This window comes from Poecile atricapillus, chromosome 3 (genome assembly GCF_030490865.1).
Source record: "Poecile atricapillus isolate bPoeAtr1 chromosome 3, bPoeAtr1.hap1, whole genome shotgun sequence".
NCBI lineage: Eukaryota > Metazoa > Chordata > Aves > Passeriformes > Paridae > Poecile > Poecile atricapillus.
The window spans coordinates 99,429,550-99,452,424 of record NC_081251.1 but is presented as its reverse complement, the minus strand read 5'-3'; the positions used below and the strand labels follow the sequence as shown (position 1 = coordinate 99,452,424).

Below are 22,875 nucleotides of genomic sequence, written 5' to 3'. Positions count from 1 at the left end.
CGTCCCTTCGCCCCCCCCCTCACGCCGGGGCGGGGCGGGGCCGGGCGCGCGCCCCGGGGCGGGGAGGGCGGACCGCGCCATCGCTCGTGCAGCCAATGGCGCGCGGCCACCCCGCGATTCAAACGGCGCGTCCCGGCCAATGGGCGCGGTTGGCGGGCGGGCGAGGGGGCGGGGCCGTGCGCGCGGCCGTAACCGTCGCTCGGCGGGGCGGTTGTTCCCCACAGCGGAGAGCGGCGCGCGCGCTCGGGCCCCGGTCCCGCCGCTCCGCGGAACCGCCTCCGGCCCGGCCCGGCGCGGGCGGGCTCCAGGTAACGGGAATGGCGGCGCGAGCGGGCCGGGATACTCCCACCCCCCACCCCCTCCCCTCCCCCAGGTTTTCTTTGGCGGCTTTCCCGGCGGGAAGCGCTCCGGCCTATCGCGGCGCCCGCGCTCGGGCCTCGCTCCCGGTGGGCGGACGGGCGGCGCGGGCCCCTCGCTTGGGGCCCCGGAGGTGGCGGGGCCGAGCGCCCCCGCTTTGTTCGGCTCCTCCGCGTCGGCCTCCGAGCGGCGTTAGGCCGCCGAGGGGGGGCGCGGCCCCTCCCTTCCCCCGCGGCGGAGGCCCCGCGCCAGGCCCGGGCCGCGGGCGGGGCGGGGCCGAGGGGCCGGGCCTCCGCCGGCACGTGGGGCCCTTCCTGTCAACAGCGCCCCGCCGCTCTCGGGCCCTGCCTCGGGAGTTCAGGGTCCTGCCGTGTCCCCTCCGCTCGCGGGGTTTCTGCTGGAAAGCTTCTCTGAAGGGAAGATCCTCGATTCCCAGCCCGAGGGTTGATGGGTTGTTATTTTTGCCCCGAGGCTTATTTGCGCTTATTTAAAGTGGTGAAGTTAAGTTGGCTTGGATAGGGATCGGTGCCTCCTCCGTTCTGAAGATGAAGAGCTAGAAATGTGGAGAGAGTAATGGTGTTGCTGAAAACGTCTTGCGAAGCTCTCTTTGGTGTATTCAGTAGTAACTTTCCGTGTACTGTTAGCCTTGGCTGTCAGCATTTCATTTACTTTCCTGCATTTGTTCTTGCATTCAACTGGCTCCCTCCTCTGACATCAAGAACGTTATCTAACAGTGGTGAGATGCCAGAATTAGTAAATGGAGTCACTGAGTGTGTGTGAGCTTTGCTCTTCCAAGAGGGAAAACTTGTTTAGTGTTTATTTATCCTTAAAACTGTACCCAACTTCTGCTGATGGGGTGTGATCTCCCTGTGGCTACAAGGTAACAGTCATCACTTTCTCCACGCTGAAATATCTTCCCACATATCTAATGAGAGTCGTTAAGAAGACCAGAAATGCATGCATGGGGCAATGTGTTTCTCAGCCAAGTTTCTTTTTAATTATTTCATTCTTGTTTGAGTCAGCAGAAGCTTTTATTCTTTACCAACTTTTAAGCTTCAGGGAGATTTGCATTAATTGGCTTGGTATAGGATACAAAGTCCTTTTGATCCTTTCTCTTAGACTATAGATTCTTAAAGGAAAATAGGAATGGCTCAGAAAACATAAATTTAATCTCCTGATAAGTGACTAAACTTGCAGTCAGGTATCTGTACAGTGCAGGGTTCATCAGATGAGATAATTTTCTTTGGATTCATGTTTTGAAGCCCTGGGAATTCAGAAGTTTGTGCAGAACTACTGGGAATATTAGGCTGATGCCAGCTGATACTATGAAAATGATCAGGGGTGTGTAGAGTTTGAAACAGCAGTAAATTAAAAATGTAATCTCTAAACCAATTTTTTTTAAGACTTCCTGTCTTTTCTCGATGCCAGTAATTGTGTTTGTTATCTGAACAGATGAAGGCTGCCTTTAAAAAGTGCAGCTTTTTGAAGTGGGATATAAGGAATGAGGATTGCAAACCTCCCTCACAGGAGGCACTGGGTTGCAGAACAAGGCAGTAATTTTTGATAGGGTAAGAAGTTGCATTTACTTCTTTTAATGTTTGAGCTTATGATTAAGCTGTAATATTTAAAGAAACTAATTGAAAAATACCTAAGTTTTCCAATTAATAAGATTGTACATTACTTTTAAGTCAGAAGATATTTCCACTTGTTTATTTTGGAATCTCATATTGGTGAAATCTACCTCAGGCTGAATTATGTGACACTGATTTAACTACATGTCTTTCAACCACATTTTTCAATTTTTTAAAACTAACTTCAGCTCCTTTTGAGAGCAATGTTGGAGGAAGGGAAGGTCTTTCTGCCTTTCATAATAATTAAATAATCAAATTACTTTCTCATTGGGCTTTGTGGTTGCGTACAGAACTGCTGGGTTTTGAAATTTGGCAGAGAATTGCATTTTATTATCCCATGAAATTGCATCTAAATTCTGAAGTGCTTGCTATAAATTGGAAAAAACAGTGTAGGTGTCCTTAGTAACAACTTTAAGAAAAAATGTTTTCAAAAAATCCTTTTTGAAAAAGATTTATCCTCCAAAGGTTCTGTTTTTTACAACTTTGTCTGAGGATCTGCCAGCCTTGTCCTGGTCAGGTTCCAGGTTTGCAGCTGATGCCTGAGGTGCTGCAGGTCAGGAGAAGAAACAGTTAGCTGGGGTGTAGGAAGTGCAGCAGGCAGAGGGGAAATGAAGTCATGGGTCACGGTATGACATCTGGTGACAGCCCTGAGTGCACTCGGGAGAGCTCCAGTCTTCAGACTATTTATGGAAGAGCAGGAGGAAACTGTGGCTGCAAGGGACTAGGAAAGAGTACTAGTAGATGTGGATCTCCTAAAGTGCCTTTTGGGTAGACAAGACTGGGCAAGGAGACGGAAATGGGGATTGAGATCAGATTTAAGCAGAGGTGGCAAAGGGGAACTGCAACTGGTTTAGTGAACAAGGGCACAAAAGGCAGAAATCCACAAAGACTCCAAGATTGGGAGGTAAGGAGAGAATGGAGAGTTTGAAATGAAAATGTGGAAGTCACAAGAAGCAGGGCTATGAATTTGAAGGGGTAAGCTGACTGGCATAAAAGAAAGTTGGAGGAGTGGGAATCCAGAAAGAATAAGACAGAGACAAGAAACACTAGTTAGAAGTCAGAAGAGCTGGAATAGCACATGTCTAACAAGCACAGACTAAAACTCATAATTTTTCTGACTGGCAAGTGTCAGTGAAACAAAATTATGAAACTTTTTTTTCCCCCTTCAAATATTATACAGCAAAGGAGATGGCCAGATGTTTCTGTTCTGAAGCAGTTTGGAGTATTAGTAATAAAATCCACATGAGGGAATTCTGCTGAGTTTTTTGGGTTTTTTTGACCTGGAGAGCTACACAGGTGTAAAATTTAACAACAGCAGCGATGTCAGAAAATCAAATTAATATTGATTTTAGAACCTCACTGATCCCCATCCCCCAACATGTGATGAAGGTCTGTGATTGAATATTAACAGTATTTTTTCCCCAAGAATCCTAACTTTTCACTGCAGGTTAGTTAATGTGTAATGATTATCTAGTTAAAGGCTCGTATTTACCTTAGCTTGTGTGGCTTCATGTCTTATTGATAAAGCAAACAAGTTAAAATGAAATGCTTTGACACTAACATTTTGTCGTTTGTGTTTTGTCCCTGTCCCTGCCATCCCCTCTGAGTTCCTGTGTAGGTTGTACACATGGTGCCAGTACAGATGTTAGTGTATGTTTTACCTTAGACTTTTGAAGTAGTCTAACTTGATACGTTGAGATTAAAAGTATATTCTACTTCGGATATCTATTTTCAGAAGGAAATGACAAAACACAAAGCACTTTACAAACAGTTCTACAGGACTTTACATTCAAAACCAACTTTATTTATGTTGTAGTTGTGTTTTTTCCCAGCACCTGGTGGGGTGAACCAAGGGTAGTAGTCACTTAAACCACGTTTTGTTAATATCAAGTGAAAACCTGATGGTGCAGACAGGGGGATAGAATTTAGTTTTTCAGGTTACTGTGTCATTGCTCTGATGCTGTGCTTTGTTTTCCCATGGAGCCCTGGAAAAGGCATTATGCCCTTGTGGTAAGAGAGGTGGAAAAGAAAAATATTCAACCCAGACAAGAGCTTAAATTCCAAAGTTTCCTAACTTCTGAGTGTTTGACACAATACATTGAGGAAAGTGTGTAATGTGGATATAAGTGTTGAAGAGATTGGGGATCTTTGATGTTCAGAAATCGTTGCTTCTGTCATTTCTGTAGAACCACAGAAGGCAAGGTTAGAGGACACTTCAATACCATGTAATTTGCATTTCCCTCTAGATAAGATGAGCTTCATTATGTAATTTTGGTCAAAGGTGTGCTTTGCCTGATACTGGAGATTGTATATCATAGCTCAGTACTAGTCTAATACATCTCAATGTTTTTTGAGAACATGCAGCTTCAATCTTCTCTCTATTTTAAGACTTATTTCTTCTGTCTACTGTTGATTTGGAAAAGAGATCACTGCTGTTTTCTTATCACATCGCCTTTTCCCTATTTAAAGCAGAGACTTGTTGTAAGTGTCCCCTTTTCAGTTACATGATACAGAAAGAGTAGGGGAAAAGGAAGCCTGATGTTTAGCTTTCATGTGGACTGACTGGTTTATTTTTTAGGGATTCTGTTTGGAAAATGCCAAGCCGGAAGTTTGCTGATGGCGAGGTGGTGATGGGCCGTTGGCCGGGAAGTGTCCTGTACTATGAAGTACAAGTGACCAGTTATGATGATGTTGCTCATCTTTATACTGTCAAGTACAAAGATGGAACTGAACTTGCACTGAAAGAAAGTGATATAAGGGTGAGTACACATGTATTTAATTATCAGTACTTCGACCTATGACTGGGCTGTTATTTTGCAAATTCTTATCTGTGTCTTCAAAGAATCTGCGCTAAATTAGTTTCTTTTGCGACGCCTCAAGTAGAAGTTCAGAATGACTCCATCTTTAAAGTATGATGGTTGTTCTGCTTCTGTAAAAAAATGTAATATTTTTGAGGAAACCAAATCTGATCCTTCAGGAGCTCTATAGCGTGATTTTTCATGAAAAATTGGTTTGGGTACCTTACAAAGGTAGTAATCAGTGAGTTGTTACTAATTTGATGGTTTTCCATTTCTAAATAAGAAAATTTGGTCACAAATGAGAAGATGCAGTTAAAGGTCACTGTAAATATAAACAGTGCATGCCTTTCAAGCACATACTTAAAACATCTGCAAATAGCTTTTATTGGTTTAGGTCCTCAAAGGCTTCATGAGGTATTTTGCTGTATTTATTACAATTACAAGCCCTTGAGGAGGGTTCATGTAGTATAAACGCATTCCTTCCTCTTTACATATTGTTACTATTTCATATCATTGAGGCCTTTGAAACTTGGTAGAAGTTTCAGTTGAAAATGAGTAATGCAGGAGGAAAAAACCCTGTCTGATTGTTCACTGTAGTCCATTTCCATGGCCTGTTCTGAAACTTGCATAGTTTCAAAGCCAACTTGTGTGTCTTTATGTGAACTATAGTGTCACTTCTTGGTGGCAGTGTCCATGCCCAGTAACTGGCCTTGTCTTTTGGGACCAAAACGTTTCTGCCTTGCAGTACACAACTGTTTTCACTGTTTTAAGACTTTCTGACTTGTTACTTCTGCATGCAGGTTAGCAGACTCAAGCTGGGAAATGCCTTTCTTTGTCATGAAGCATTTATGCATTATAGAAATTGGATTGTGGGAATTTTACATGGGGAAACCAGCATCGTAGACTTCACAGAGAAATCAAACAGTGTTTTTGGAGTAAGCTGTTCATGAAGATAGTTACAAGATACAGTGAAATGCTTAGGCTGACTTGGGTTTTTTTAGTGTTGATTTGCTCTGTGTTGCCTCACACAGATGATGAACCTTGCTATCTCAAACGTATTAATAAAGCTGAGTAGTGGAAGTGAGAGCAGCCTCTGAGGGCTTAAGAGACTGCTCTCGATTCCTTTCCCTATGCACAGGATTGAGAGGGTGGTGTGCTTAACAGCTTGGTGCTCACTTTGGTAGTTTACATCCATATCCTCTTTTCTGTAGCTTCAACAGGAATTGCCAGCAGCAGTTGGACTTGGAACAGGCTTGTTTGGGAATTGCCAGCAAAATGAGTATTCTGCAGTTGCTCTTTCTCAACAGCCTTTGTAGAGCATCGGTAGAGGAAATACGAGACAGATCTATAGAACTGTATGCCAGAGTCCTCAGCATGAAAACACCCATGTTTCTAAAATTGTTCTTTAGGACGTGGATAAGATTTTGCTTTCTTTCCATCTTTCTTTTAGTCACAGTCATCATTCAAGCACAGGAAGAGCCAGTCTTCTTCAAGTTCTCCCTCCAGAAGAAGCAGCAGTAGATCTCGGTCTCGGTCTCGGTCTCCTGGTCGGCCAGCAAGGGGCAGACGTCGTTCTGCTTCCCAAAGCAGAGAACACAAAGATGACAAAAAGAAAATCATTCAGGAGACCAGCTTAGCTCTACCGGTATTGGTTTTGTTTTTTTTGTATGTGGTTTTGCTCGATTTTTTTTATTAAAAGAATCCTCGGCTATTTGTGTAAGATTGGTTTAATGCAGGCTGGGTTTATCATTGTAAAAGCCAGCTGCAGTTCATGTTCCCTGGACAGCATAATTACCTGCAAAAATATATCTCATAACTGCCTTTTTTTCTTTAGAAATAGGGTTTCTAGCTTGCAAAGTTTGAGGAAATTCTTGAGAGGTAAACCAAGATTATAAAGTTCCACTTGAATTTGGTGATACTGCAAACTTCTCAGAATCCAAACAAACACATTTTTTTTTTATATTTAATATTGAAGTCATTAGCCATCTGCTTCCACACGTGAAATGGGGCAAAAGGAAGTTAGCTTACTTTTTGGTGTGTTAATGGGTATGTAGCAGGTATGTATTTGGATTTGAAATAAAATTAGTTCTATTATCATATACAGTTTATTACAATAATAGTGGAAAACATGCAGTGTGGAATATTTAAATACAGTCTTGCTGATGGATAATATTGCAAAACTGTAAGGATTTCTAAGTTTACCAAAATCTGGTAATTTAGCTGAAGTTCATTAGGTTTGTTCTTAGCATTTTTGTTAAGATTGAGTGCTGAAAATGGTTCTGGTGATCTTTATGTGAAGAGGAGTAGAGCTATCAAGCGACAAACAGCATTTCTTCTGCCTCTTGTGCCCTTGAGATGGCTTCTCACTTGTCTGAGGCACAGTCCCTTGAAATGGAAATGCATTCTGCTGATTTATTGAAAATGATCATAGTTTATTTAGGTTTCAGCTAAACTAAAGCAGATTAATATAAACTAGCTAGATAGGTTTAGTAAATTGCTACTCTTAGGCACTGAGACAGTTGTGGGGTTTGTTTTGCAGTAAACTCCTTTTGAACTGTGTGATCCAGTGCCTGTGGATCACAAGCTAGTTGTAAGTAGTTTTTTAGCCAGCAGCTGCTGTTTACTTTTTGTACTTTTAACCTTTTGGGATAAAAGGGTTCAGAAATCTTCGGTGGTCTTGTCCTGGATTTTATATGAGGAGTAGGATTGATCTGTTGGCTCTTGTATGACCAGAAAGAGCGGGTTCTCTTCAGCAAAACTTTGGTTGAAATAAAACATCTAAGTCATGTCTTCCCAGAGCTGTGTAAGCTAGACTCATGAGAAGAATTTTTATGAGAGAATTTATTTCTTCAGAGATATTTTATAGAAAACCAAAATTTCAGTTTCGCAGAACAGTGCAGTGTACAGGACCCTGAAAGCTTAAACTGTGTTTCTTCCTTTAACCAGAAACCAAGTGAGAATAACACCAAGAGGTACAATGGTGAACCTGAAAGTACAGAAAAAAATGACACATCCTGCATCATCTTGGAGGTAGGAGCAAGGAATTTGCTCTTAGCTTTTTGTCATGTTCCTAGCTTGGCTCTCTCAGAAATTCCTAGAAAAGGGCAATGCAATAATCAAGCAAAAATAGAAGGCAACATAAAATTTAGAGGTTAAGTAAATTTGCTACAGAAAGTGATTTTTTTTTGCCTTAGTCCTGATTGTGCCCAGGCATATGGCAGAAGGGAAAGGAGGAGGGTGGCAGTGGATGATCTGTACTGGAACTGCTGATGATCTGTAATTATGGCCCAACAGGTTACAGTGCCTGGTTATAGCAGTTTCTTTATATGAATGGATAATTGTATATTGATGCTTTATAGTGAGTAATGTCCTCTGAAATATACAGTATTGAACTAGAATAAAGTGAAATCACTGGGCAGCTCTTTGGTAAATTATTTTTATTCATTCACAGCAAAAGTTAAAACCAGACCTGGAAATCAAGCGTGTGCTTGAGCAGTACAGTTTGCGTTCGAGGAAAGATGACAAAAAAGAAGAGATCTATTCAGAGAAAAAGACTTTGGTGGCTGTAAAACCAATTGAGAAAGTACCAACAAAAACAAAGGAGCTGGAATTTGGGGGAAGAATTGGTAAGTGCGCAAGTCATCTTAATAGTTGAAAATTAGTACTATTTTATGGTTTTTACTTACTGACCATACTGTTGTGTCAACAACTGCTTTTTGGACCTTGGCTGCAGAATTCAGAGTAAAATTGTTGTGTTTCATTTGATTTGGTGGCAAAGAACATTTGTTGCACTTAGTTCTTGCATGAAGTACGGTGAAGATATTGTGCCTTTCCTTGCACACTGAGATTTATATATTTCTAGATTAAAATTAAGAATAACCAGCAAAGCTTTTACATTTTCAAAACTTAGCTGCTAGAAACTTGACAGTAAAGTATTTTTTTGACAGTTTTTTGATTGTTTTTGAGGGATGTAATGAATGTTATCCTGTGGTAGATGACCTTGTATGGGAGTGAGAGGAATGTCTCAGTGTCCTGCAACATGACTTTGGCATCACTGCTGTCTTGTTCAGGAGAAGATAATGACAACCTCGTCTTTGTTACTGAAGTTAATACTGAGCTTTTTTAGTGGGATTTAAACAATTTTTTAAATTTTCTCTGCTTACCTTCTAACACGCCATGATGTCTGTTTACAGGGACCTTCTTGCTGATATTTCTCCTGCCTGCTACTGTATTCTACTTGCTGTTGATGTGCAAACAAGATGATCCGAGCCTTCTGAACTTCCCTCCCCTGCCAGCACTTGAGAGTCTTTGGGAGGGGAGAGTGTTTGGTGTCTTTCTTCTGTGGTTTTTCCTTCAAGCTGTGTTTTACTTGCTGCCAATTGGAAAGGTAGGCTGTTGGGAGCAATTGGGTCTTCATGGGCAACTAAACTGTGTGTTAGGCTGGAAGGTGGGGTATGTTCTAAATGCAGTGAATTTGAAAGCAATTTAATGAGTTTTTCATAATAAACTGGAATATGGCTGCTGCAGACTTCTGTAAATTTAAAACAGTGCAGCTGCTTAAGAATTTTTGTGTTTCAGAGCCTTTCAGTAGAGAATGCAGAAGGCATTTTATAGGCATTCAGATCAAAGTGTGGATAAACTTTGCTTGATAGAATTCTAGAAAAATTTTAGGTATCTGAGTTTTAAATTCATGAACTATTTCAATACTCAGTTTCTTATGGATATATCCAGCATTTTGGAATGTAATCTTTATTTACAGGAAGCTATAAACCATTCTAGCCATATGCATATGAGGCAGAGGCTCTCCTTCCCTCTCTTGTGACTTGAGGGTTACTGGCAGATTTCGAAAGGACACTGAAGTAGATCAATCATGTTTTACTGCTGTACATGTTCACAATGATTGAAGCAGTTGTGTTTTCTTCAAGGTGGTTAGAAAGAGATTTATTTTTTAAAATGTTTTTATTTGAATCTGTTAATCTTTTTCATTTGCTATCCCGAGTGTTTTTTAGAACAGTGCATGAGATTCAGGTTTGAATGTTTCCAGATGGTTGCTTTGACTGAATGTCTTTCTGGCAGAGTTGAGCTTTTCCTCCCCTGAAGGGCCCACAGAAGATACTTTGTTGAACATCAAGATTTTATTCTTCCTAGGTTGTAGAAGGCCTGCCCCTTTCCAGTGGAAGGAAACTGCAGTACCGGATAAATGGTAAGCATGTTGCAGTTGATTATTCTAAAAGTGATTCCATTGTGTGATTTGCAGTGCTCAGCACCGTGAAATACAAATGTTGAAAGATAAGGTTTGACCAGAGGATGTATCTGCTGTAAATCTTGGATAAAATAGGATGAGCCTTTTCTTGGTAATCATCAGGAACTAAGTGCCCCAAGAGCAAGACGTTACACTGTACAGGGGTGGTAGTGGAATCCAAATACCACATGAAAAAGCTGAGTTTTGTCATAGTCTGGTAAGATGCACCATTTTAAAGTTGGAGTAGGGCTGTAAGTAATAGAAACAAGGAGAATTACATCCTGCAGAAGTGAGTCTCACCGAGGCTGTCTCATACCTGTCTTGGTTTTGGACTTCTCTCTTTCTTGTTTTGTCTTTCTCTTTTTTTTTTTGTCTTCAGTTGTGCTATAGTGCTGCTATTCTTTCTGCATTCAGGTAAAGGGAGGAAATAAGCTATGTCATTTGGATTATAAAAAAACCAAGCTACATCGTCTTGGTGCTTCAAAGGCTAATTTTTAAAGCAAATTTAGAAGCTTTTTTGAGGAAAGGTAGATGGCCAGTGACAGGACAGGAGGCACTGGGACACAAAGTGAAGTACAAAAAGGTTCCATCTGAACTAGAGCAGATGAGCTCTGGAGGTTCCTTCTAACCTCAACCCCTGTGACCCTGTGAAGGGATCCATAGAAAGTTCTTAGCTGAGAGCAGCAGAGAACTACCTGCTCCTATTTGGGCATCAATACATTCTGCATGATTTTATACTCTCAATGTATGCAAAAGGTTTTGTGTTCAAGTTATCACTTGGTAAATCATCTTAATACTTTAATTACTGCTATGTGTATCAAGGTATATATGAAGATAGTTCAGAGATGAGAATATGGGTGTCTCAGCTGTCCCACAGATAAGATTTTGTGACCTGCTATCATTATCCATTTGTCGTGTCAGTGTCCATTTTTCCACTAAAATCTGAAATTGGATCCTATGGCATAAAAAATTGAGAAGTATTCGGAGTGCTCTTGCCTCTTGTCCTTTTGATGAGCAGTTTCAGGGCTTAGAGTCTCTTAGTTATATTGCTGTGCCCTAGAAGTCTGAACTGTGGGATTTCCAAGATGTTACTGGGATACAGACAAATATCATAAGAAGTAAAAATGCAGGAAAGTTGGATTAGGTAGGGTCCTATTAGAATAATTTTTATTTTTTTTTAATTTTGACTAATTTGCCTTTCTTCTACATCCTTTAGGGTTTTATGCTTTTATTTTGACTGCTGCAGCTATTGGAGTTTTATTATACTTTCAATTTGAGCTTCATTATTTGTATGACCACTTCATGCAGTTTGCAGTGTCAGCTGCAGCTTTTTCTTTGGCACTGAGCATTTATCTGTACGTTCGATCCCTGAAAGCACCTGAGGAAGAACTAGCACCAGGTGGAAATTCTGGTGAGTTAGAACATTCTGGATAACTTCTTTCCAATTGTTTGTTGTAGTTTCATTTTTACAAATTGAAGGCTAGATATAGGGCTGGTTATAATAAGACCGTGACTTTTACTTTGTTCTGTGAAGTGCTTTTTACTTATTTATATTTATTCATTTTTATTGTAATCCCAGTCCCACATATCATGAAGTCAGGGCATGATATTTTGCTTCTTGTCCACCTTTTTTGATGGATGGGTAATTGTCACAGCTGAAAGGAATTGTTTTTCCCAGACAAAAGCAATTAAATAGAAGAAAATGTATAAATTATTAAAGCCATATGATGTTTATAGATGTTATGTTTATAGATGCTGTGGTGTGAGCTTCAGAATAAGGCTGAAAAGAAAGAAGGAACAAGTGTCAGGGAGAACTTTTAAAGTGCTTAGTCTTCCTAATAAATAGGGCATCTTAAAATACAAACTATGTAGATTTTGTTTTATATTTTGCACATACACTTGAAATTTTATTTTTTTTTTCCCAATCTGAAGACTTCTAAAAATCTGTAATGAGAGAACATTAGTGGAAAGGGGGATTTTACTTATGGGGAGGAGTGTAGTGGCAGATAAAAAAAGGAAGAGTATTGCTAACAGAGGTTGTGTCTTACCTGCAGGATATTTTATTTATGATTTTTTTACTGGACATGAATTAAACCCTCGTATTGGCAGTTTTGACCTCAAATACTTCTGTGAGTTGCGTCCAGGATTAATTGGCTGGGTGAGTCAGTAATCTGAGTTATTTTATTTGCTAAAATATTACACAGAGGTATTTTTACACACACACAATTGATATTAAGGAAATGCATATGTATGTATTTATAAATACTGTATATATACTTATAATGAGTACTGAAAAACAGCTACACCTTGCTAGTTTTCTAATGACCATTTTTATTCACTTGAAGGAATTTTCTACCTTTGTTTTGTGGCAAATGAAAACTCTTTTTAAAGTATTAATATGTTGAGATTATACAGCTTCAGAAATGTGGTTAGTTGCAAACTGACTTGTGATATAGTTTATTGTGTTTTTAAACCTAAACATTGGTCAAAAATACCTGTAGTGTAATAGTAAAGACCACCTTCTTTTACAAGTAATTTTAAAATTAAAATATTTTCTAACTTAGGTTGTTATAAACTTGGCAATGCTCTTGGCTGAGATGAAGATCCACAATCTCAGTGTGCCATCCCTGTCCATGATTCTTGTGAACAGCTTCCAGCTTCTCTATGTGGTGGATGCTCTTTGGAATGAGGTAAATGTCAATCCCCTAAAACTGTTTCCATTTCTAATTACAATGTTAAGAGAGAGAGGCTTTGGAAATGCTAAAATTCTTTCCTCCTTGTTTCTAGGAAGCCATTTTGACTACAATGGATATTACCCATGATGGATTTGGATTCATGCTGGCATTTGGAGATTTGGTGTGGGTTCCATTTGTCTACAGCTTGCAGGCCTTCTACTTAGTGGGTCATCCCATCACAATTACTTGGCCTGTTGCTGCTGCAATTACTGTTCTGAACTGTAAGTTATAGTAAATGCCATTGTTGCTGTTGGTTACAACATAGCTGTGAGAGGTGAAGTTTTAGCTCAGATGCAACAATCATTGTCTGGCTCCTGTGAAATACAAAGAATATAATAAATTCATAGCAAATGAAGGATAGGTGAGACTCTAAGCACCTAATTGTTCTGTGAGAGGCAGCTCTAGGTGGGTGCTGTCTGGAGTTGAAGAAGTGACTTCTGAGTTCACTTTTAAAAAAAATAGTCAGTACCTAGTTGGCAACGCTCTACTGAACCTAGGGAAAAAGTAACTATTTGCATCTCCTTCCCCAATGACCACAGTTACAAACACGTCAGTAGAAAACATCTCTTTTCATCAAAGCTTAGTGCTTTGAGAAAAGATCTCACATCTTTAGACAACCTTAAATTTGCAGCAACATAGCCTTGTTGTCTCTATTATCTGCACAGGAAACCCAAAAAAACCCACTCATATTTTGTAGACATGACAAAGAATTGGAAAAAATGAGAAAATGTACAACTTAATATGTGCAATACTGAAAAACAGAAATTGTTTTTTTCATCTTCACCTAATGTTTTTTTCTTGGGTTTCTATTTATTTTTTTAAAATCTTTATTCGAAGTATGTTGTGATCATCTTTTTTCAATGCAGCTTTGGCAAAAGTAACTTTAAGCTGTTGTGTGAAAATTTTGGGGGATATGAATTTCAGACCCAGATCATTCATTGCCTTGTTCTTTTATTATCATGATCTTGTAAATGGGAAGTCAGTTTATGGAGTAGGTGCTATAACAAAGTGCTAGGCTGCTAAATAGAGCTGTAACCATACAAAGTTCAGCACATCACCGTATGTCGGCATTACATTAAAAAGCTCAGGTTCTACAGAGTCTCTTCAAAGTTAGTAACTGTCCTGGGGTGACCTAAACCAGGACAGTAACAGAAAGGAGCACAATGCAGGTTTCCAATGGTATTTCTATCTTGTTAGAACTCTGAGAACCAGAAAATATCACTTGAATCTCTGGGGAAAAAACTTCGATGGAATAAGTGTGGCAAAGGGCATGTGAGTGCTTTTGTTGAATCTGAGAAAACTGGAAAATACTGAAAATGCAAAATACATCATGTTTATTTTCAGGTATTGGGTATTACATATTCCGTAGCGCAAATTCTCAGAAAAACAATTTCCGACGGAATCCAGCAGATCCCAAATTGGCCAGTGAGTAAATTTTTTATTCCATTGGCTGTGATTTTATTTGATGGCTCTTTGTAATATTTAAATGCATATTTCAATCACTGCATTCACCACAATGCTTTGTTCACAGATCTGAAATTTATACCCACTGCAACTGGAAAAGGGCTTCTTGTCACGGGTTGGTGGGGTTTTGTTCGTCACCCTAATTACCTTGGTGACATCATCATGGCTCTGGCATGGTCCCTACCCTGTGGTGAGTTTCTGAGACTAAAGTGAATTTGAGCAAAAATGCTTTTTTGTTTTGTATCTGACTGGGTTTGAAATGCCAAGTGGTAATTATTTGAGATAGCAAATGGCAGATTTCTGTGTCATACGTCTAATGCAATGCATTTTCTCTTCCATTTTACTCTTTCTAACTTGGTGCAGATTTGACACATACTAAAGCTTTACTCATCTTTCTGACACTTTATCATTCAATAACCATGGGACTTATTTCCTAGTCAGCTGTTCTTCAAGTTTTCTAGGCTAGTGAGTGTGTTTTCAGCTGAAATTCCTCAAAAGTGGGAGTTTGCTTGGAGACAAGGGCTACCATATACAGGGATGAATTGAAGTGAAATACATTTAAAGAAAGGTCATCAAACACAGTGAAATTATCTTTCAAAGTGTTTGTTAGTAACACAGTGTTCCTTGTACTGGGGACCCCGGAGCTGGACACAACTCTCAGGTGGTGTCTCAGGAGAGCAGAGTGAATCAGAACCTGGTGCCACATTCCTCCTGATGCAGCCCAGAATACAGCTGGCTTTTTGGGCTGCAGTCTCACATTTCTGGGTCATTTCCAGTTCTTTTCATCTGCAAGTCAAGTCAGGTGCTCTGAGCAAAGCTGGGCTCATGTCCGCAGCCAAAGTAGGGAAACCCTTGTGTGGGGCAGTTGGGTGGTGCAGAGATTTGGCCGGAAACCCGGTTTTGGTAACTAAAGAACTTAAAATGTGTGCCAGCTTTGCATGTGTTGGGGGTGAAATTGGTAGATTTTGTGACTCTTAAGTTTTAAGAATTACTCTCTGTGCATTTATGGGTTTTTTTCTATCTGCATGTGAACATACCTCACAATTTTTGCACTGTCCTGTTGAATATTTGATGCTTTAGGAGTATAAAATGCTTCAGCCTTGAACAAGTGTCATCAGCTTTAAACATGTTAATAGCTACCATCTCTAGATTTTTGTCCTGTATCTAAGTTAACTTTCTCCCTTTGCAGGTTTTAATCACATTTTACCCTATTTCTACGTGATCTATTTCATCTGCTTGCTTGTTCATCGAGAGGCTCGTGATGAACACCACTGTAAGCAGAAGTATGGCTTGGCCTGGGAGAGGTATTGCCAGCGCGTCCCGTACCGCATCTTCCCTTACATCTACTAGAGCACTCCAGGGGCCTGATGGGCAAATTATTGCTACAGTTAGTTTCCTTGCAGAGAAAAAGATACCTCTTGCCTTTGCACTTGGTCATTTGTTATTTAGGCTTTTAAAGAAAACAAAACAAACAAAACCCGACCAAATGTTGGAGTGCGTCAAAGGTGTTATTTACGAGTAAATTTTAACATGTAAGTTATGTGAACTGACTGTCTGTGACTTCAATTTTTAAAAAATTGTGAATTTTCAAAACTCTTTGAGCCCTAATTTTTCAAGCTAAATTTTATCTAGAATTCTAAGTTTACATTTTTTTATTGCATTTAATTAAGCACTGTGATGTAAAGTCTATTATTTTCTTAATACAATAAATGCTGAAATTCCATCCAGTTCATTTTTTGGTGTTACTTATACCATCTAACTTCAAATGTCCAATGTAGTTGCCTGAATTGGAGGAGCAGCAAGGTCTTTTTGGTCAGTGGAGCTGGAAACAGGATTTGACTCACGTGAGGGGCCTTGCAGCCCCATGGCCAGAGCTGGCACAGCTCAGCTGTATGGTTGTTCCCCTCCTGGCTTATAATTGATCGCATTTTTTTGGTCAGAGAGGCTCAGCTGGTCTCTCCCGCCCTGCACCTGCAGGAGGACAGAGATGGAATTGGGAGAAGGGGCACAGCTGTTCCCTTCTCCCACCCCACATTGAGGCAGTTCCAGCACAGCCTGGGCGCAGCTCTGAGCCGCTGCCTGGCAGTGCCCCGGCCCTAGAGATGGAAACTGTGCTTGTGGCTCACTCTCCTGGAGGGAAACACTTCAAACACTTGCTGTGGCTGTGGAAGGGAGTAGTGAACCTTCAGCTTGCCTTTAGCACTGAACACGGGGTAAAAATTGTGCAGTGTCTGCCTGTTGGGCACAAAAGGATAAAATGACCACAGCTGGCTTCTTCTGATCTTTGTAAATTAAGTCTTAATGTACCATAGTGTTTACCAAGTGTGTATAATAAAGCCTCCAACTTTTTGCTGTACAGTGTTTGGATTTGAAAAATGCAACAGCTTTTTTTAGAAACAGGAGAAATCAGTAACTAAACAAATTTCCAGTAATTAAAAAAAAATAAATTAATTGAATAAAGGGTTTTGTAAATTAATGTAGTTAATTCTTGAAACAATTGAAGTGTTCATTTAAATATTTGTATTGACAGATATGCTTATGAAAATATAGGAAATGCTCCTCAATCCAAAGTTGTTTTTTTGGTTTCTTTTTGTTTTTAATTTGGCATTGCTACCTCATATGTAGGTGTTGCCTTTTGTACTGTTGCAGATAGAGAAATAGCTATTTTTTTGCTATTGCTATTTAAAACAACATTTTTTACATGAGCCTGTGGTTAAACTCAACCACTTTCTAATATATTTTTGTATATATTTGACTTTTGAACTAATGTATGTGTTCTGGTCACTAGCTGTGTTCTTTGTCTAACTGGCTGTAAATGAGATGCCCTTGTGGTATTTACTTCATAAGTAGAATAATTTTACTGAAATACTCTTGCTTAATTAATTAGCTTTTATTCTGTTGTCATAAGTAAGAGCTTTTCACACACTTTGTACATGAGGTTTATAGCACAAGTTGCCCTAAACAGCTTATTAGAATATTAAATATAGTGCAGATACTTCTGCACTTGCTTGCAGGAGTGTTCCTAATAAATTGGAATGTTATTTATCATTTTTTTCAGTTATTTTAAAATGTTGATGTAATTGAAATCTAGCATGTGATTTTTTTTTTTTTAAATAAAATAACCTATTTTGTACACGGGCATTTTTTAAAGATAATTGTACAATTGAAGTGTATATAATGTAGCTTGATTGTTGGTGTTGTAAGGAAATTATTTTAAGACAAGTACTTTGATTGCTGGCAGAAAATAGCAGTGCCTCTAACAAGACTCGAGAGAATTCACTCGTGAGAAGCAGCAGATTAAACTGGGATATTGCTGTTTTCAATCCTCACTGAGTGAATTTATGGGAAATGGAGAAATCATTAAATGGCCCTGGCGTGCAGCTGCTGTTTTAAAATCTGCTGAAGGTGGGGGCACTTTGATTCCTCAGCCTGTAAAACAGGAGCTGCTCCTGCTGCTGTTCCCAGTTTTATCTGTTGCCACCCAAGGTTGTTCAAATGTCATTCAGAGCACTTGTCTTTCAGAACCTAATCCTGACCAATGACAACTTCAATTCATTTACATGCTCAATTTTATGTGAATTTGATTTTGAAGTAACTGTTTTTAATACAAACAAGCCTATGAGCTAAAATAAAGGTTTTGCTTAAAACTAAGTGTAATTTTTTTCCAGTTTGTGGGGCTATTTGATAAAAATGACATTGATTTTTCATATTTAGTACAGGTGTGAGTTTGCTGGAGTTCCTATTGTACCTGTGCTTGTGTGCTGAGTGTTAAGAGCTCATGTGGGGTGCTTCTCTTAGTCTGCCTGGGCATTTTTTCTTCTTCCTTCTGCTACTCCAAAAAAACCTTGAATCTGAGCTGCAAAAATACAGAATTAACAGAATTTGCCTATAGGATATTGTATTTTCCCCCACAGCCTCTAATAGAAAGTTAAAACCAAAACCAATTAAGCTGTATCCACATAAAGTGTTACTGCACGGGAAATAAATATAAGTTTGACCTACAAGACTGTAGTGGAACAGGAATGATAGTTTTCTTTACAGAAGGATATTTACCCTTAGGTAATAAAAATGTTTGCTGAAATTACATTTACCAGAGCTCATGAAAACCTTCCTGAAGCACAGTTCTTGCCTCTTGGGGAGTGAAAGCTGTTTGGGGGAGTGGGTGGAAATCCTTTCCTGTGTGTGGATGGAGAACATATTGCACTGTCTGTACAGAGCTGTTTTCTGCTGGGGAAGTTCCCTTCAATTAGAAGGAAATACTTTGATAGAGCTTTTACTCTTAATATTTTAAAAAGAAGTCTTAACCAGCAAACCTTTTAACAAGTATTTTTCAAACATCTCTACCTTTTTGTATATGTGAGTGTCAGCAATAACAGCATTCCCAAATGTCATGAGAAACATTGTGAGAGTGGGGAAACCTTTAGAAGGAAAAATTGGAAGTTGGCCAAACTGGACTGGTGTTTATTTTTTTTAGGTAAGAGTGTGTGTGGGGTTATCATATTCCCATCAAGTCAACATCCCATCCATCTTCCTCAGGACGCGATCCGGTGCTGCAGCCAAATGTCTCCAGTAATTTTCCTTCTGTACCTCGAGGTAGTCTGTTCCCCTGCCCTCTGAGTAGGGATGGGGAATGCCAGAGCCAGGGATTCCAGCAAAACCTTTTCCCGTCTCCCCCAGTGCTGCATCTCAACCTGCAGACGCTGGGTGGAGCAGGTTATTTACTTGTTGCTGCACGCTGTCAGCTCTGTGTTCCCAAGGAGCAGCACCCGCCTTGCTGCTGGAAGAACACGTTTTTCCACGGCAACCATCGGTTTCCCTGCCCTCTGCATAAAGGACTGGAAGAGGGCAGCAGTTCCCTGTGTCCTTGTGCTCTTCAGTTCCCTCCTGACCCTTGGCTGAAGAAGGGAAAGACGCTCGTGCATAAACTGGGGGACAGCACTCTCGTGGGGGACCTGGGAAATGCAAATGGAAGTGACTTGGTGCTGTGCTCATCACAGATTTTTCTGCCCTTCCTCTAGGAAAAGCTTCCCAGGACCTTCTTGGGCTTCTGAGCTTCCTTATGCCGCCTTTATTCCCTGTTGGAGCTGGATTTCACTGGGTTTAGTCAGCCTGACTTAAGCCCTTCTTGCTCCTGTATTTCAAACTGCAGAAACTTTAACGTTAATGAACTGACCAGACAGGGGATCCACCTAAAGCTTAGAATCAGATGAAGTGAATTCCTGTGAAAAGAGCTCTAATAAATGGTAGATCCATTTATTAGATGGGGGATATAAGCAGAAATTAATGCCCAGAGGAAGGGAAAAATGTTGAACTCAAAGCCACATTCAAATTCAAACCATTTGCTTTTGGCAACATAGCTTAAAAAATCCCCCTCATATTGTAACTATTAATGGAAAAGCCTTTCTAACTGGCAAGGCAGATGATGCTCATGCAAGGCTGCTCAAATGATGATGTAAAAAAACCAAAGCAGAACTATTTCATGCTCTTTTCTGTGTGTAATTTTATAATCTTGTCAAGACTCTGAAAGCAAACTGATCCTGCAGACAAAAGGTGAACACTGGAATCATACAGCGATTTCTGCATGTGTTTATATCTGCTTATCACAGCCTTCAGGGAATGGAACCTAGCCAGGCTGAGAACCAAAATAAACCTTTGGGAAGTTTCCTGTGAGGAGCTGAGAGTTTATGGAAGTGTACAGTACAAAATTAAAGGCTTGTTAACCACCACTTTTGGAAGTCTATGGTATAAATTTAGGGGCTCCTCAGCAACACCTTTTGAGTCTCAATAGTGGGCTGCTGCTGCTGCAGCTGAATGACCACACAGTAAAGAACAAGAGCTCCTGACCCATGGCCTGGTGGTTTTGTTCAGCCTGGTGAGAATTTATAACAAATAATCACAGCCCAAGTGATCAGTTGTGACATATCCCCCTCCCCGCACCCCCTTCCTAAACTAAACAAAATCAAAATGAAAAATTTTGTTGTACAGTTCCCACAGGGCATTCCTGAAACTTGAAAGCTTTGGTGGGTTTGCTTGCTTAAGTTAAGGAGGTAAAAAGAACAACTTTAATGTCTCCTAAGCTTTGGACAAAAATGCTAATCTTACACCTCTGAACCTCAGGTAAAAACATTGTTATAATGAGGTAAAGACATTGTTATAATCAGGTAAAAACATTGTTATAAATGTCAGTGTTCCCACACTGACCTAAAGAAATACAGATACTTTCCTTAAATATTAAGACAAAAATTATAATTTTTGTATTTATTTTAATAGCAAAGCCCCACATTTCCAGTCCCTGCTTAACCTCATGTCTTTATGTGCTCAGTTCCTTTGATGAAGTTAGTATTTTACAGAGCACTAGGAAACAAAAATTGCTCAGCATCCTCTTCATTTTCATCAGCAATCTAAGCTGTAGTTTACCGCAAACCTCATTAACTTTGGAAGAAAGGGCCTGGTTATATCATTTGAGCCACATTAGCTGTACCTTATGAAGTTCTTTTTGGCTGCAGTTCTTCTCCAATTGATTTTTCATGGTCCAGACAATTTACAGCAATTTTTGCCTATAAAGAGCCATTATCTGAGCTGTAAAAGTCTGCTAGCCAAGCATCTTCTGTCTGAAATTGTCACCTATATACTACTGTAATGCAGAGTCCCCATTTATCTACATGGCTCCAATAGCTTATAGATGTGTAAAATACATATTCTGCTGCATTCATTAGTATTTCTGATAACATATGTCTCTATTCACAGATGTAATTCGGAAAAAAAGAAGTGATACAAAAATCCAATCTATTCCATTATAACCATTTTATTAAATGTACCTGGTGTTGCTTTATGCCATTTAACAAATGGAACCAGATGAAAGTATTTCCTCATGACTTTATAAAAACTCCTCATTAATACTGAAATGATAATTATGCTATAGGTGACATGACTTACTGAATTACAGCAGTATGGCGTTTTCTATACTGTGTTTAAGACTGCATCAGGTCTCTCCATGATACATTTCTATTTTGAGAAAATACAGAATATTCCATGAGGGATTGATTCATAAGCTCTTCCACGAAAATGCTTGCCTGAAATTTCTTCCATCAAATTAGTCATGTGTTGTGCCTGTGTGTGCACTATTACAGAAATACACGATTTTCACAGCTTCTTCTAAGTGAAATAAGTGAGAAAATAAGAAAACACCATAAAAAAAAAAATCCCATCAACAAAACCAGCTTCTAAGTAGTAACAGATTAAAACAGCAACAGGCAGAGAACCTGTGAAATAGTTGCTGAAATCTTACATCTGGTTCTCCCAGCCTGCCTCTTCTCATAAAGGTCTTTGTGCTTCACACCTGCTTTGTGCAATTCCTTTATTCTCAGCTGCTGTTCCAGGGAGCGTCCTGCAGCCTTCCTCCTACATCAGGGAAGTATCAGCAGAGGACAGGAATGTGCTTTATGGTCATGAAAAAGAAATTGGTCTCCAGTCTGACAGGATACGTTTGTCACTGGGTTTGGATAACTGTAGTAGTTGCATGCTGGGACAATACACATTTAATAGCAACATCAAAGTCTACAAGATTTTGTAATCCAGAATAAAAAAAAAAGATGACCAAAATATTAATATTTTGCAGAAAATGGACATAAGGATGAGAACAATTGCTGTCAGTACCTGGATGATGAAGATGTGTTGCTCACGTACACACGTACATCCAAATATCTCTTCAGTGGAAAAAGAGCAGCAATGGTTCCTGCTGAAAGATTTTTACTTCCTAAACAGAATTATAGGGTGTGTATGGAGTTGAGGAGATTAAATTAAGCTGGAGCTGTCCAGGAAAAACCAACAGCAGATTCATTCCTGACTAAGATAAAATTCACAGTCCACCATAGGGAGAAACTGAGGATGCGTCCTAATAATAATCTTGTCCCAAATGAGCAGATCAGCAACAGGAGGATCGATTTTTGTTGCTGCTTTGAAAGAGGCAGCATCAAGAAAGGACACTGGCAAGTGAAGTAACAATGAAGGGCTTCCCCATGCTGGCTAGAAGAAGTGAATTTGAATTTCCTGAGAAGGGATCCTAAACCGGTTTGCCTTGGCTGTGGATGCCCCCAGGGGGTCTCACTGTGGTCAGGTCAGAAATGTCTCTCTCTTTCCATCCTCAGGCAGGTTCTGAGCAATGTGAGTGGAGATGAACTTAGCACAGCTAATGAATAATTGCCCCAATTTTAAGTTGCCCAAATAGAACTCAAGAAGTGAAAGGACCTCCCCAAGCACCCCAAAACCCTCCTGTGTGGTCATTTAACTGCACTTCTAAAGCTACACTTCAGGCTTCTTTCCAGGTGCTCTATGGCATTTGACATCACAAAAGGGAGACAGAGTGATGGTTTAACACTGAGGACAAGCCAGCACCCTGACAGGAGCAAAGCACTGGGTAAAACTAGTCCTGATTACTGTGAATTCAGGTTTAGCTTGTTAAAGCTCGGTGGGAGCGCATTGCAAATTAACAAATAAGTGGAGTTTCAAATGGCTGCTTTGCAGTTTCCACCTGCAGATGCATCCCACTGAAGGAAAGTGTCAGTCCCGTTTTTGCCTGTGCTCTTCTGAATGAGCCTTGACTGGTGCAGAGGGCTCCTTTTAATGATCTTGTAACATGTTTGCACAAG

At 40.0% G+C, this 22,875-nt stretch overlaps 1 protein-coding gene across 1 annotated transcript; it reads left to right on the top strand.

Moving 5' to 3' along the window:
• The first annotated feature begins 149 nt into the window (after positions 1-149).
• LBR (lamin B receptor) lies at positions 150-17,878 on the top strand. The gene is made up of 14 exons (XM_058835167.1): positions 150-308; positions 4,567-4,747; positions 6,237-6,431; positions 7,733-7,816; positions 8,238-8,412; positions 8,980-9,173; positions 9,935-9,989; positions 11,245-11,439; positions 12,083-12,186; positions 12,593-12,718; positions 12,816-12,984; positions 14,108-14,188; positions 14,295-14,417; positions 15,417-17,878. Exons 2-14 carry the CDS (start codon positions 4,583-4,585, stop codon positions 15,575-15,577), a joined length of 1,827 nt encoding a protein of 608 aa, XP_058691150.1. The 5' UTR covers positions 150-308; positions 4,567-4,582; the 3' UTR covers positions 15,578-17,878.
• Positions 17,879-22,875: the final 4,997 nt, after the last annotated feature.

Coding starts and splice junctions, on each gene's coding strand:
- LBR (XM_058835167.1), top strand. CDS start 4,583: ATGCCAAGCCGGAAGTTTGCTGATGGCGAGGTGGTGATGGGCCGTTGG. Junction 11,440..12,082: donor AGCACCAGGTGGAAATTCTG/GTGAGTTAGAAC, acceptor TCTTACCTGCAG/GATATTTTATTTATGATTTT. Junction 14,418..15,416: donor GGCATGGTCCCTACCCTGTG/GTGAGTTTCTGA, acceptor CTCCCTTTGCAG/GTTTTAATCACATTTTACCC.